Source organism: Xiphophorus hellerii, chromosome 11 (assembly GCF_003331165.1).
Source record: "Xiphophorus hellerii strain 12219 chromosome 11, Xiphophorus_hellerii-4.1, whole genome shotgun sequence".
Classification (NCBI taxonomy): Eukaryota; Metazoa; Chordata; class Actinopteri; order Cyprinodontiformes; family Poeciliidae; genus Xiphophorus; species Xiphophorus hellerii.
Genome location: NC_045682.1, coordinates 26756226 through 26772324, shown reverse-complemented (window position 1 = coordinate 26772324; position 16099 = coordinate 26756226). Strand labels below are relative to the sequence as shown.

The following is a 16099-nucleotide window of genomic DNA, read 5'->3' as shown; positions in this document are numbered from 1 at the left end:
ATTAGGTTACTATGATTGTGTTTGTAATGAATCTTTTTTAAATAAATAGATCAAATGTATCTGAACCTGAACTACATCAATACATTAGTGAAGAAGGAAATGCTTTATGTCCCCCTTCATGGGAGTCTCATTATCATCAGAGAGCACCAAATGACAGCTGGACACTCAAGTACTTATGAAATCCTTCCTTATGGAACTTTGATAAATTGCACTGCAAACCAACTGGCTGTATAAAAAGGCTTTTGAAAGTTGACTTACAGCAAAATAGACATGGCACTTTCAGGTCAGGCTCTATTTTAGATATCAGTTTTATTTTTGAGGAATATCACACCATAGAGAGTGCTTTCTCATGTTCACATCCAAAAGCTTTAAGAAAAATCTGATGTGTGTTTGCCAGGTTCAATAAATAAAACATATCACTTCATCCAGGATATTTTGCATAATTAAAAAGTTATTTTCACATTTACTTATGTTCTGATGGTTCAATGATAGGTTCACATTATGAATGTCTTGGAATGTACTGTGTGTTTGCTCCTGACATTACATCACTTTGGACAGAATGCCAGACTGTTCTTCACATCCAATAGCAAATACAGGAGATCATTCTGCTCCCACAGCTTGATGCTAACAGAGTGAGGCTGTAATGCCATATGTGTGGGTTGTAAAGCTGGAATGATAGTGGAACTGGGTATCTGTGCATTCAGCATTGCCATTAAAGAAGACTGTACTTCCCCCAGCTATTATCTAAAGATGACACAAGATATCATGGCTGCCCAACTCACACATATGACTTTGTGTGGAGGGAAAATGGGTGCCAGTAAGGATGAGATCATAGTGAATCTTCTAAACAGAAAAGTCATCAAACTATCATTTGCAGACACAATGTCTTCATTGGCTGTAAAGTAATCTATGTCAAAACCCCAAACACATTTAATGGGCTTTCATTTAAATTTCGCTGTTTGTTTAAATTTTATTACATTTTATGCCATTAACAGTCAGTTATTCAGTTTTGTTTAGTTGCACTTCTAAGCTCATTATATATCCATCCATGATCTAACTATGTCCCAATCAACACAATTTCTTTTTCTCTGGCAACTGAATACAATTTACTTAAAGAAAATATTTTAAGTACTGTTGAAATGATCAGAATACTATACTCCTTGAAACGCTTTAAAAAAAAAAGACTGCAAAAAAAGCATATAGCATAAAACATTTTTGCAGCCTCTTACTCACTCAGTGTAAATCCTATTTGTAAACTGAAGTTAGTAGAGCTACTGCTGCTTCAGCATAGCAAAGGATTGGATAATATTTTATACTCCCATGTTCATGTGAACACTTTGCTGGTGGTTCCCTTCTTGTTCTAACATGAATCACAAAGACATGGATGAGGAAGTCTGGTGTGGAAGAACTTGACTGGTGTGCAGAGAGTCCAGATCTAGCCCTGAAAGAACACCAGTGGGAGAAATTAGAGCAGAGATTTTAAAGCAGGCCTTCTCGTCCAACACTAGTGTCTGACCTCACAATTAAGCATCTGGAAAAGTAAACAGAAATTTCCAGAAATACAAAACTGTGAATGCTGTTATTTAATCAATACAGAAAGCTCTCATATGTACATTTCACCGCAGCACCAGAACAGAACAGATTAGTAAATAAAACCCAACCGCCTGTCTGTGGAGCTGTCCATGGTGCTGAGGCACGATTAAAATCAGTACACCTAAGTTTTATATATATATATATATATATATATATATATATATATATATATATATATATATATATATATATACTTCCGCTTTCTGAGACCGCGCATGTGTTGATCTGTGCTGCAGCAACGTGCATCAGTTCCTTTCTGACCCCGGCGTTAATCTGCATTCATTCTGAGGTTCCAAGCTTTTCTCCAGTGCTCGCTGAGTGTTTTATTACTCGAGGCTTCGTCCTCTGTGGTGGGTCCGTAGGCCCCTTCTAGGCTGTCGTACGGGACACAGACACGCAAAAAAGCAGACGAGCTGCACCGAGTCGGGCTTGCAGACTCGCGTCGATTTAGTTCTGCCTGCTCGCACTTCGAGTCGCGTCGTTTCGTCCGTCTTGGGTTTAGAATCGCAGAGCCGCTACTGTCAGCGTACGTAATGTATCGCTAAGAGGAAACACAGTAAATAGACGGAGACGTCCATCTGCAGAAAAGAGGAAATGAAGACGCTGATGACGGCTTCACCGAAGGCAACCTCTAGATGCTCAATAGCAATGGCGAAGCCTTCCCTCCCACTGAAGCGGTTACTCTGGGCGTTTATTGTCTTTAGTCTATCTCAAAGGTAAGCTATTAAAATGCACATTTCCTTTCAACTCGTGAATCTATGTCGGCTCTGTGAATCTGCATATTTCTAGTTCTAACTGCACACAGCAATGCATTCCTCCTCCCATTTAATACCACCCTGCTATTTACGGATTTCTAAGCGATGAAAATCTTGATAGGGAATAAACCCGGTGGGTATTTTAATGTTTACTTTCATATACCTGTGGCTTGAAACGAAACGAGCTTTAATAACCTCATCAACACAAAGATTGAATTCTTTCTATTTACTGAAAACAACGTATGAAACATCCACATAATGATACTGAGTGTAAGATTTGTTACTGTTTAATCTTGTGGTGAAATGTCTCCTGCAGATTCTCTCAGTATGTCTCCGGTTAGAAATAGCATAGTGGAGGCTAAGTTGGGGGAAGCTAAAGCTACATAAGCTCTCTTCAAGGATCAGGTCTATTTCAGGAGTCAAAGCTTCCTTTATAAACCCATGTGTCAGATAAGCCTCAGGTGAAATATTGGACAACTGTCAGCTTAATTTAAGAACTTGGGCATTATTGAGAGCTTTTGTATTTTTTATCTGAAATAAAAAAAAAAAAAATCAAAATGGCAGACAACCACACAGAGAACATAAGAGAAAGGCACAAACACACTAAGAGTGATCCTCAACATTTTTAGTGTTAATTTTATCTGTACTTCAAGTGTGGGTGATTTTTCTTTTTATAAAATAAAAGCTGTGTGCCATTTAGTTCTTTCCCATGTGCAGAGAGAGAAAAAACAACAGCTGATATTTTTCTCCTCCCATCGTTTCCTCTTGTGCTGCTTGAAGAGTGAAAAATGGAGGCAGATAAATCAGTCTCCATCACGTTAATCACAACCTCAGGGCTCCTTGTCCAACCCTTCCTTTGTCAGGCCTGTTTATTTCTAATTGTGTGCATAATTAGTGTTCATAATGCGTCAGGGTAAACACTACACTCTTCACATTTACATCTGAGGTTTTTTTAATGAAATTTAGACATTGTGCATGAAGAGTTCAAACACCAATAGTTAATTCAAATCATAGCAAAGGTTTTTCCAGTTTACCTAAAATAGTCATATGGGGAAAGATATTTCTAAATAAAAGTCACACATTATATCAAACATATTTCATTTTGACAATGGAGGTCCTGCAGATGATTTAATTAGCAGTTGTGTTTGTTTCCTACCCTTTTTTCATAAAGTTAATTATGATTCATGTAGGAAAGCTCTTACATAAGACATTTCCCAAGGTCTGCATGCTTTCAGTGTGATCTATGCCACTTTGTGACTCACCAACATCTGCTATGTGCATTGATGTCAGACTGCATTATGATACATGGACCTCAGTGCAGGTCCAGATATAGATCAAAGCTGCTACGCAATGCTGGTTAAGAGAACCAACAAACAAAATGCAAGAAATGTGTTTGGACATTGTTTCATTTATCAGCAACAGATTATGATTTATGGGTCATGAAAACATTGATGTCATGGGAACGCAGCCTTGAAGAAGTGACCAAATTTTTATTTTCCTGTGAGATGCTTCAAGTTATTCATAGTTGGAAGAAGGAAATTGTGACGTAGTGACACAATTTCCTGGACGTAGTTCCAATTATATGTGATTTCTAATCATATATAATTGGAACTTGTATATGAGAATTGTTGTTTACCTTCACCTTTGATTTATGTTTGGATAAAGGTTACTTTTATGATCTGCTTTTTTCTAAGCTAATGTTGTCCTGCTAGCAGTTATTGGCAAGGTTGAAAAAGTGTTACTTACAACAAAATATCCAAATGTTGTTTATGTTTTTAATATATTTATTTAAAGCTATTTTAGGCGATAAAGTTGCAGGGTAATAATATTTTTTTTGTATTATATTTCAGAGAAACAGAGTGATTGAATTATCAGGAGGTTTTTCACACAGACAATTGTTTGTAGTTCATATATACAGTGCCTTCTACAATAAATCAAGCTGTTGTTAGAGATGTGCAAAAACAAAATGATGGTATAATAGTTTTACTTAAGGAGAAGTGTAATTTGAGTATGTTTATTCACTATGAAAAAAACTCTCACTTTAGCCATTTATACATTTTTAAGATATGTGCACAATTAATTGCACAAGCGTGGTTGTTAAAATGTTCATATGACCTTAGAAGGAAGTTAGTCCTGAAGCTTTACACTGCTGTCTTATTTTCATTTTCAAACTTCAGCTGTGAAGCAGACTGGCTCACATTACACTGTAGAATTTTTAGGTACAGCAAAGTGTTTCTGGTTTGACTCAGCTGTTGCAAGTTTTTATGTTCTGTGGCAACAAAACAAGTGTCAACTGTCATCCATTCACTACCCTGCTTGGCAGTTGGTATGAGGTATCTGTGCTGATATGCTGAGCAGAGTTTTGCCCAAGCTGTGCCTTATGGCTACATATCACAAACTTGGTCAAATTTGTCAAAGCTTGTTTCCTTGATGTTCTTTTGTTTTGTTTTGAATATTTTACAGCACTTGTGGCTTTTGTTTATTCAGAGCATGACAAGAAGAGTGCCCAAGAGATAAAAAGAGATAACATGCAGTGAGTGGCCCAGGGTTAGGAATCAAACCCGAAACAGCTGCATTGTGGACTGGAGCCTCCATTTACTATGTGCCTGATAAACCACAGAGTTCCCCAAGTTGCCTTGTTTTGGGATAATTCCAGATGTAGGTCAGTTATCGATAGGAAATTTAACTGCTTTTCAGAGACAATAAGTTTTCTTCTGGCAACCTTTCCAAAGACTATTCACCTAGTCGGTCCATTTTCATTTTCCTGACATGAAACCCTGCAGCAGGTTAAATGTAGTTGCTTTGGGAGACTTGGCTGAACTGAGGGAAGATTCTGATCCCACCACAAATATATCAGTCCAAATCAAATAAACATAGGGAGGTTTTTTGCACTTAGGACATATTTTTACGTTCAGAAAGATGAACTACAAATGATTGTGACAGACTTTTAAAATTCTGACCAAATTGTTACAATTCACTGCATGGCCTGACTGCTGGTTACCTCACTAAATACCTTTTTATAGAGCAATTTTGCATTTTTTCTCTATTTTGTTGTATGTCTGAACGTTTATGTTTCTCTGGAAATTCATAAAAAATAGATCAAATTAATAAGTATTATGTAAATGCATCCCTTGCTGCTGTTGCAGCTACAGTGTGTCGTCATTTTCATTTATTTTTTATTATTGCACAAGAGGCAGCATAGTGTCTAAGCTAAAAATTAAAATATAGAGATGACCAGAATTAGTGTTTGTTTGGTTTAAGTTTGCTTTAGCTTTTAACTGCCAATACCAATTTTAGATGTGTGAATGTTGCCTCGGTGTTGCTGTTGAGCTCCCTAACCTGTCAGTGGAAAAGTCAGATTTGTGTCAGGTCGCCCTAAAAGGCAGCTTAGGCTTGGTAAACTGTATCATGTAGCCATGTTGTCTGAAGTAACATGGAGGACAGGTGTGGGAGAGATTAATCTAAAGTCACACATATTTAATCACTGATGCAGAAAAGTTCCATGTCAATGTTTGTTTTTGTTTTTTTTTTAAATATGGTAACTTTAAAAATAATATCTGATATAGAGAAGAGTTACAAAGTTACACACTCTGGACATTTAAGTAGACACACCTTTTTATCACCAGGAACTAATTAATCAGACATTGAACAATTGTTAAGCACATTTTCTGGAAATGTTTTGTCCATTTTGTCAGTATATCATTGTACAGTTGCTGGCTGCACGTCATTGATCCATGTGTTTTGTTAAACTGCATCTCAAAAGTCTTTCTGGGGTGAAATCTTGTGACTGTAGAAGCTATTGGAGTACAGTGAACTCATTGCTGTGATCAAGAAACCAATCTCATATTATTTGAGCTTTGTAATAAGATCCACTAAAATGGATAGTGGATGAGACGATAGCTTATAGAAGATTGGTACACTGTGGTTTTAAAGGGATTTACATCATCAGTTTGGATACCCAGGTAGACTGTGGCATTTAAACAACATTCAGTCGCTACTAAGTGGCCTGAAGTGTGTCAAGAACTTTACACTTTACAGAAGCAGCCCAAACTATTGAAACAAGACAGGAAAGAGCTATGTTTTCATGTTATTTACTCCAGATTCTGATCCCACCATGAATATACCAGTCCAAATCAAGGCTCCTAGAACCATGCCAACTTTTACCAATTTGTTATTCCCCAAGCTTGATAAGTTTGTGAAAACCGTAACCTAATCTTCTTACTCTTAACCCATGGGAGTGAGACTAAGTGAAGTTTTCTGCTGTGTTCATCATGGATATTTTGCATACCTTGGTTGTAACAAGTAGCTGTTTGAGCCACTATTACCAAACAACTGTCACTCACTGGATTTCTTTTATTCCTCTTCTTTAGGTCATTATCTGTAAACTTGAGTGATGGTTCAACATGAAAGTTCCTAAAATTATCAGGACAACCCATCTTTGTCCCAGAGAAATGATCATCTCACACCCAGAGCTACAAGCTAATATTCAAGATATCATAAAGCTCTTTGTTTTGTGATTCTAATGCATAGTTTGATCACTAGTATGTCTTTTCTACCCAGTCTAAATGCCAAAATGCAGTGTGTTGCTACAATTTGATTGGCTAATACAATATTTGTGTTGTCTTTCCTTCTAAGTGTGGTTAAACTTGCTAAAAGAAAGTTTAGCAAGTTTAATAATATAATAAACCCAGTTTGTTATATTGTTCCTGAAGAAGTGAACCCAGAACTGGTGAATGCTGTGCATTTTTGTTAGATTTAGTTTCTTTATATTTAAAATAATATAGACAACCAGAATGTGAAGTGGTCGTCATAGAGCCGTTTGTGGCCATGATCCAACGTCATTGTTCTCATTTTTATCTCTGCAAACGAAGTCACTGGCTTACATATTCATATGTATAAACACAAATACACACATGCAGCTCAAACGTGTGCTCATATAGCTCAGTGCTCTTTTTCTCTCTGTGTAACTTCAGGTATCAAATTAGTAGGCAGACCCTCATTTCTGTCTGCAGTGGAGAACACATGGCTCGTCCTTTGATCCGGTTATGTTTGGAATATTTCCATAAAGAGATGCAATTCAACATGAATATTAAAAAATCCAGCTACTTTGAAAAACTGTAGATATTTTTCCCTCTTGCAACCCTGTCTGTCTCCTCTGCCTGCCTGTTTATGCTCACCTAAATAAGTCAATCAAGATTTAATGTTTTAGTTACTCATGTTACAGTGGAAGTTGATGGCTCTTAATGGCATTTAATGTAGTCTAAGGAAGACTGCTGGATGACACACCATCCCTCATCTATTACCTGAGAACATAAGAAAGCCATCTGTCTCTGTGCTTTTCTGTGAAAACCTTCACCATTTCTAAACTTTTATTATTTTATACTGGTGTCTCTTTTAGTTCTTTAAGTATAAATTATTTTGTAAGGGTTTCCTTCTATGCAGTATCTCCCTGATATGTTGGGATGGTGGGCAAGTTCTTTGAAACCCAGGGTTTTCAAGGGTTATTTTCTGCATTACACTTAAGATGAACACACCACCTTCTCATTGTACAGTAGAATTGATTGGATCTTGGGTTCTTTGAGTTGGTTTTGGGTTTTTGTTAATTTCTGTGGTCTTTCGTTGCTTTTCTTTGATTAGATCAGCCATGTTTGTCTTTTATTTTGGTTCAGTCCTTTCTTAACCCATTTTAAATGATCTCATCATATATGTTGGGGGTTGTATGTAATATGCTGCCATCTGCTACTTAGCTCTCCAACCTAAAATATTCTCATGATTTGTCATTTTACATGTGTATTTTACCTATATGTTTCCTGTCTGACTAGCAGCAGAAAATCATCTGTGCCTTTGTTTTGGTGAAATCGCTGTTTGGGCTCTTGAGAGATCATTATCTTTTCCAGTTAGGAAAACTGAATTGTTCGTACACTTCCAACATTTTGGGGGCCCTGATGCACCTGAGATATTCACAAACAAGTTTCTTAACACTGTTGTCTTGAAATGCTATCATTATTATTTTTAATTGAAAGATATATTTTATTGCCAGTTGTGTGTTATAAATGCTTTCATTCAAATTCTGGGACTGACAGTGAATGGTGAACAAATTTACAAAAAAAACAAATGCAAAATTATGTAAGATGACACAAATGTGCTTTTTAAACTTTGCAGTTTTGTGTTGACATCTTAAACTATATTCTGAGGGATCAGAGTGATCTGATGCAAAGAAATTTATTGGATTTTAAATTTTGTGGCAGTCCCAAACTTCACACTCGTTAATGTGAACAAGACAGTCTGAATAATGGCAGTGTAAAGGATAACCAGCAGCTTTTGTGGAAGGTAGATGAGGTACTGTTTCTGCTGGGAATTCCTCTGAACTGTGTCCATCTGTGAGGACCAGAGAAAAAGTGGCATCTAAAAACCGGTAGTGATCTCCAGTAGAAAATGTTGCTGTGGAGGATAGTGATGAGATTGAGTGTAGGGGGTGTTTTAGTCCAACGTGATCTCACACCAGTGATCACACCAGTCATCCCAGTGTGGGGGCTTGGGCTCCTGTGCTTATCGAAGTTAGGCTGGCTCCTCCAAACTGCTGCCCCACTTCTGTAAGCTTCTTTTTTGTGCTTGTTTTCCTCAGATGCAGAGTTAACTGTAGTTTATTGTTGCTCTATGTGGCAGTGGTCAGGTTCTTAGTGTGCTTATATCTTTTGTGTGACAGATAATATGCTGTCTTTATTTTGGAATTCATTTGAAATATTTGTTCTGTGGAAATTCCCAATAACAGAGATGAGAGAGTCTGGGTGTTTTTTTCTTGTTGTTGGCTATCAGGTCAGTGAGATGATTCTCAGCGTCTGATATGCAGCATTGTGGTGAGACATAAACACCAACCAGAGCAAATGAGGAAAGCTCCCGCTGGACAACAAAAGATTGGTGCACTTCCTTTTATCTGATAAATCCTTCATCTTACTGTTTGCGACACCTGGAAAATCAATAATTCAGAGAGAAAAATGTGAATGCTACCATCAGCCCTGAGTCTTGCGAATACTAAAGCCTCATGATACATGTGTAGGGTTGCTTCTTATCTAAAAGAGTGTGATGCTCACTGTTCTGCCTAAGAACACTGCCATGAATAAGGAGTTATCAGATATGTTCTTCTGGAGAGAATTCTTCCAACATTCTGGGCACAGATTGTTGTATTTTTGTGATTTGTGTATTGATGAGCCACTCTTTCACAGTGTAGAAGAATATAGATCAAAAGAATGATATTTAGTTACTTGAGTCAGGAAATCTTAACCCTGTAAAGAAAATGTTATCTATTCTTAACAACAGGTTAATAAACAAAAGCAATGTAATTAACTTAATGCCATAGCAGTACATGGATTATCTAGCATGCTGTAAGAAATTACTAAATATATGAAGAAGATTTAAAATAAATTCTTCACATGTAGTATGCGTATTTGCTTATAATAGCCTTTGAACCTTTTTAAAATCTGTTAAATATTTTTTTGCGTACCATGGAGACATGTAAAAATATCTAATATTAGAGCTGAAAAACAGAACATTTTTGTCCTTGCCAAAAGTTTTGGCTGCATATTAAAATCCGCTCTGGGAGTTGTTGTGGGAGGTAGAAAAGTTGTATTAATTAATTAATTTGTTAAAGTTTAAGTTTATCTTTTTGCTAAGACTTATTGATGACTCATTAATGATATGATATAAGGTCATATCATTATTACAGTACATAATAATGATAGGTCAGGTTTGACCACCTATCTTCAGCTGGTTTGACCTGAAGATAGAAATTTACCTACCACTCTCTAAGTAACGTCAACTAGAAGTTTTTTTTATTTTAACTCAGAAATTAAAGTTCATTAAGTTGATTTAACAAGAGACAAGCTGGCTGAACATTTTTTTTTAATTCTGATGTAAAACTTGCAAGATTTCTTTGACTTAAAGAGTAGAAGTAAGTAGACACAACTAACTGCAATTGAAATATTTTATGTTCTTCATCACAGCAGCCTCTTTTTCTTTTTAACACAGCACAATATTATGTAATGGCTTTTAAAATAACAGCAAATTTTGCAAAAAAAAAGTCAACATGTTGATGTTATATTTTTTTTATAATTTTTTTTGACAGCTGTCCTTCCTTATAAAATCACAACCTGATCTTAGAGGTGTAAAGAGGGGGTTACTTAAGCTGATCAGATAGCTTGGTGCTATTTAAAGTTAAGCCAAAAAAGAAGCTCTAAAAATGCCTCTGTCCCTTGAGATGCTAAAGTATGTCATAGTTTAGTGGATGATTTTGACCATCTGCTTGGATGAAAACAGATTCTCCATCAGGTCACTTCCATACTAAGATAATGGCTAGTTATATACGATACGATGAATTTGTGACCCAATGTTAACATTTAATCAGTCTTCCATAAAAGTTGTTTTGTTACTTTTTACTTTAAGAACAAATGTTATAACTTTTCATTGAATTTAGTGGGTCATTTTCCCAGAAACACAACTAAAACCATCCAATCATTAAGCATAGGATTACTTTACAAGGGTATGAATTGTGGTTGGTAAAAAGAGAACAAAGGTTACAGAAGAGCAAAGAAAATTGTTACAGTGTAGCAAAGGCATAACGTACAATGTGCAGCATATGCTAAAGACAGATATAAAATGAAGAACATTCATGTTTAGGAGAATTGTGTCACTGTGATCGCTTTGTGCTCGTAAGTTTCTGTCTTGTTTTAAAGGATCGAGACAACAGACATTATAAGGAAACCTGCAGAACATGACTGCAGCATTTTATATACTTAGTTCCATGGGATAAAATAAAAATAGCAAAGGGATTTCAATGGTTTTCATTTAGTCTCTGAGTTGCTTTTTTTTATTACACTTTGGCTGAAAACAACAAATACTTTATTAATCCCAAAAGGAAATTAAACGTTGTTGTAACTCATTCATTTGTATTCTTCAAAGAGTTATTGAAGATGGTGATGGCTGTTGGCAGGAAAGATATATGCTTCTTTACCTTTTTAAAGCATTCACCATTAAGGTGTATTTTTCCTTCACTCTTCCCTGCAGCTCCCTCCAGAATGATGATGATGATGAGGTGTCTAACAAGACGTGGGTGCTGACTCCCAAAGTGTATGAGAGTGATGTAACACACATCCTAAACAGCCTACTAGATGGCTACGATAACAAGCTCAGACCTGACATTGGAGGTATGGAGTGATTTTTTTTTCTCTCTCTCTTATTTTCACAGTTAATGCAATTATCAGTCTGTAATCAAGCATGAGCAGAAAAAAATAATAAATCTTTTAGAAGTCATAAATTGAATCAATGTTTTGTTTATGTGACTATTAATGTTGATAAGTAAATTTATTATTAATGAAGTTATTAATAAAGTTAGAGTTTCTTTAGTTGAATTGGGGTACAACCAGGCTATTACATTATTAGCCAAAGATGCCAGTCACCCATGAAAGAATGAATTCAGTGTTACTGAGCAGTTAACACTCCTCACACAGAGACAGAATGATCACAGACATACTTGTCTGAAAATTTATTAACAAAAGAGCCCAATTTTGCAGTTGAAAGATTGTATCAATAATTATGCTCTAACTGAAAAAAACATGAACAGACTTCCAAAATAAAAAATATAGCTTCAAGGCTAAGAGAGACCAGTGAATCCTTCAAATGTGTGACAACAATCACACAGCATACATTCAGCAACTCTTCAGTGAGAAGCACTAACCAACATATAAAAGAAAATGGCTAAATAATTTTATCTAATTAACAAGCCCAGACACGTGTGGGGCAAAGCTTGGGGGTCTGGCAAAAAGCAAAACAATTAATTGGAATAACTCATTCTGGTCCAGCAGGTAAGCTGGTACACAGCTGCCCCGCTCTGGCAGACTGAGCGGTATCGTTAGGTTTTAAAGACCGAAGGGAAACCACTCATCGACGTTCACCGTATTGGCTTTAGTCGACTTCTGGATTGGTTGGACAACAAAGGGATTGACACATCTAAGTTTTGACTAAGCACACAACTGATCTTAAACTTTCTAGCTCATCATTTGAAGATTTTAAAAAGTCCTCTTTCCTGCCCAGGAGGTTGGAAGAAAAATAATCCACATGTGACTGTGTGTCTTCCTTTCGGGCCTGTGACTCCAAGGCAAAGGCAGGGCTGGTTGGTTGAGAGCTTATGTGCCTATTGTGACATCTGGAATGATGATCTCCAGCACTTCAACAAATGCTGTGAGATTCTGTCCAATCAGTTTGTTTTAGTAATATAGTGGCCTAACAAATCAAACAGCTTCAAAATCAAGTTTGTTTTGAAAACTTGAAGTTCTTGAATTTTAACTATCCTCAAGTTAAAATTCAGAACCATGATGAACAAAGAATCAGTTCATCATGGTCTTGTAAGCCCGCAGACAAGTTGCTCATCAGTTATGGTCAAGCACTGTAGGTGTCTTCTGTTTGTTCAAGCTCCAGAAATTAAACAACATTCCAAATTCACATGAACTAATTCATAATTACCACATGCTGAGTGGTCAATGCCACTGTGTGTTGAGCTGTGACAGACAGCCTGGCTATTTATAAAAACATTTACCAGTGTTGGTGTTCATGCGTGTGTTATGGTGAAGGAAGCTGTTCATCATGGTCCTGTAAGACCGCAGACAAGTTGCTCTCTCTCTTCACTTTGACAGACAGCTGAGGAGGACTTGCTTGTCTGCATGTGCCTATCACATCCATCTGTGAGAGCAGCACTGGGAGATGCTCAGTATCCCTGAATGCTTGATTCATGAGGCAGCATTCCTGGGAAATCTGGCTAAAGACAGAAGCTGTCACACACCATCCTGTAATGATAAAGCCCTGTCAATCTACTCTGTTTTGTTTTCTGTAAATTATGCATTTCTACTGAAATAATTTCCAGCCTTTTCTAGCTCTATGAAACCTTTAATTCTCTAATTATGTCTTACCTGCATATGTTCTGTGCTTTCTATCACAAGCTTGTTTGTGATTTTGAAAGACTTGACAACTTGGTGCAGACATACAGACATTTTTAATTTTACACACAGAGTACAGGTACTTCTGATGTCTTCAGTTAGATAAATGTTCCCTGATTTCAAAACTTTTGCTGAAGTGGTGCTTGTAATTCCAGTCTCCAGTGTGGTAGCAGAGGGCAGATCCAACCTCAAGATGAACATTAAAACAGCAGGAGATGTGATCTGTCTGAGACAAAAGTTCAAAACTTCATGATATTAGAATCTGCAGCAAGAGACATTTGATAACGCACAAGCTGGTGTGCAATTCAGGTCTATGCAAACCAGGAGGCAGCAGATGAACTGCTCATTATTTAGATGCAATGATTCAATTTTGGAGAAAATATTACATACTGTACATTCATCATATATATATACAGTATATACACACACATGTCTGTATGTATGTATGTATGTATGTATGTATGTATGTATGTATGTATGTATGTATGTATGTATGTATGTATGTATGTATGTATGTATGTATGTATGTATGTATGTATGTACAAACGAACAAACAAAACTGGTGATTGTGGGCACCAGTGGGCAGTGGGCAGCCACTGTCTTTACTGTCATCTTCAAAACATGCTATGATCTTTTTCTCTCAGTTGCTACAACTTACACATTCCCACATGGGAAATAATTAGCCAGCTCTACTGGTGTCTGAGCCAGCAACTATACTAACGAGCCATATTTAGTCAGAGAAGTTTTACCTCTATTCCATGGAGTGCTGTAAATTAAGAATAGTTGCTGACTGTGTTTCTCTTTTGAAGTCCATTGTGATGGAGAATGCTGTTTGGATGAAAACTGAAGTTATTTGGACAGAAATCAAATCTGATCAAAACTAATTCTCAATTCATGATGTAAATTCATAGCAGTATTTAAAAGAATGTTATTTTAGAAAATAAACTGATCCTCTTGGCTGATAAAAGTCTTCAAGCTCAGGTCAGTCATCCAGAATCTTGTCCTTTCAGTCATGATCCATATGCTATGGCCAGCAGCCTCTGACCCAGGCTAATTCAAAGGCTTTGGAAATCCTGGTGGAGAGGTGGAATATTTAAAATGTAGATGTTAGGAAGGACACAAATTACTAATGTTACAAGTCAATAGAGCCTGTACTTTCTTAAATTTCTGTTTAAAAGAAACAAAATCTGCATATAAAACTATCTGTCTGGCCAGATTTAGGCAGATATAAAGTGGTGGGCACTGCCCATCCTTCCTTGGTGGTACTAATGTATATATACAGTACAGACCAAAAGTTTGGACACACCTTCTAATTCAATGGGTTTTCTTTATTTTCATGACTATTTATAAGGCAAGAAATCCCACTTATTAACCTGACAGGGGACACCTATGAAGTGAAAACCATTTCAGGTGACTACCTCTTGAAGCTCTTCAAGAAAATGCAGAGTGTGTGCAAAGCAGTAATCACAGCAAAAGGTTGCTACTTTGAAGAAACTAGAATATAAGGGGTATTTTCAGTTGTTTTACACTTTTTTGTTTAGTGCATATTTCCACATGTGTTATTCATAGTTTTGATGCCTTCAGTGTGAATCTACAATGTCAGTAGTCATGAAAATAAAGTGTGTCCAAACTTTTGGTCTGAACTGAGTACAGACCAAATGTTTGGACACACAGTTGTGTCCAAACTTTTGGTCTGTACTGTATATATAAAGAATAAATATATGCCTCATATGATTTGAAATGCTTATGACATATCACTGATGGAATAACTGTTGTATATTCATTCAAGGTACTTGTGTAACTTTTTTAATGGCAGCCAAATCCTGAACTCTAGTTTTCTATTCTCCTCTGCAGTCAAGCCAACAGTGATCCACACTGACATGTTTGTCAACAGCATCGGCCCAGTCAATGCCATCAATATGGTAAGTGGGAAAGGAATAGTATCCAAATTGGTCACCATCAGATGAAAAGTGTCCCAGAAAAGAAATCTGTCATAGGTGCTGTGTTAGCGCAGGTGTAAAGCATGCGACTGTTGTTCTGCCAGTTCATCCTTAACAAGATCTAGCTCTAAAATATTTTCTTTTGGGTCAAAATTAATTGATTTCTGTCCGTAGTTTATGATGTTGATGGTGTTTCATTTAACTCGGTGTTAGCTTCAAGACCCACCCATACATTGACATGATCAGTTAGAAAATGAGTGTTTGATTTTGCATTTGGGAGTCACAATACAAGCACATTGAATGCATGGTGTGGGTGTGCGCGTGGGTGTGTGTGTGTGTGTGTGTAAGAGAAGAGAACACTATACTCACATGAAAGGTTGACTGATGGCTTAACATTCACATGTAATGCATGCTATTGGGAAAATACGTTCCCACAATGACATGACAAATGCAGCATGTCATTTTTTCTGAAGAGGAGAGAAGATGGATGGTGTGGGCGTATGTATCTGTAGCGGTCAATTTTGATTTATTAATTTTGATCTACGGATCAAAGGGAGGAGGGACAGGCTGAACTATTGAAGAGAAAGAGGTTTGAAGAGTATCAGGAATTCAGATTGTATGGCTGTGGGAGTTTGGCAGAGCTTTACTGCTCTTGGATATTTCCAACAGTTTAAACAAAAAAAAGAAAACTATTATCCTTAAAACATTATTCAGACTTTCTGTCATTACTGTTTTCAGCTGTCTGTCTGTGCTTTGTGAAAGAAAAGAAGAATTTTGTCTGGTTAGTATTTTCAAGTAACTGTTAGAACCCTTTAGCATGGACTTT

General features: G+C 36.7%; 1 protein-coding gene across 4 annotated transcripts in view; it reads left to right on the top strand.

The window, feature by feature from the left end:
• Window positions 1–1792: 1792 nt before the first annotated feature.
• Window positions 1793–16099, top strand: part of gabrg2 (gamma-aminobutyric acid type A receptor subunit gamma2) — a 43725-nt gene continuing 29418 nt past the window's right edge. For 2 of the 4 annotated variants that reach the window (XM_032576396.1, XM_032576394.1), the window contains exons 1-3: window positions 1793–2309; window positions 11409–11548; window positions 15188–15255. In XM_032576396.1, coding sequence (XP_032432287.1) covers window positions 2188–2309; window positions 11409–11548; window positions 15188–15255 — 330 coding nt within the window. In that variant the 5' untranslated portion in view covers window positions 1793–2187. The remainder of the gene's footprint in view (window positions 2310–11408; window positions 11549–15187; window positions 15256–16099) is intronic. The other 2 variants (XM_032576395.1, XM_032576393.1) reach the window with 1 other exon arrangement.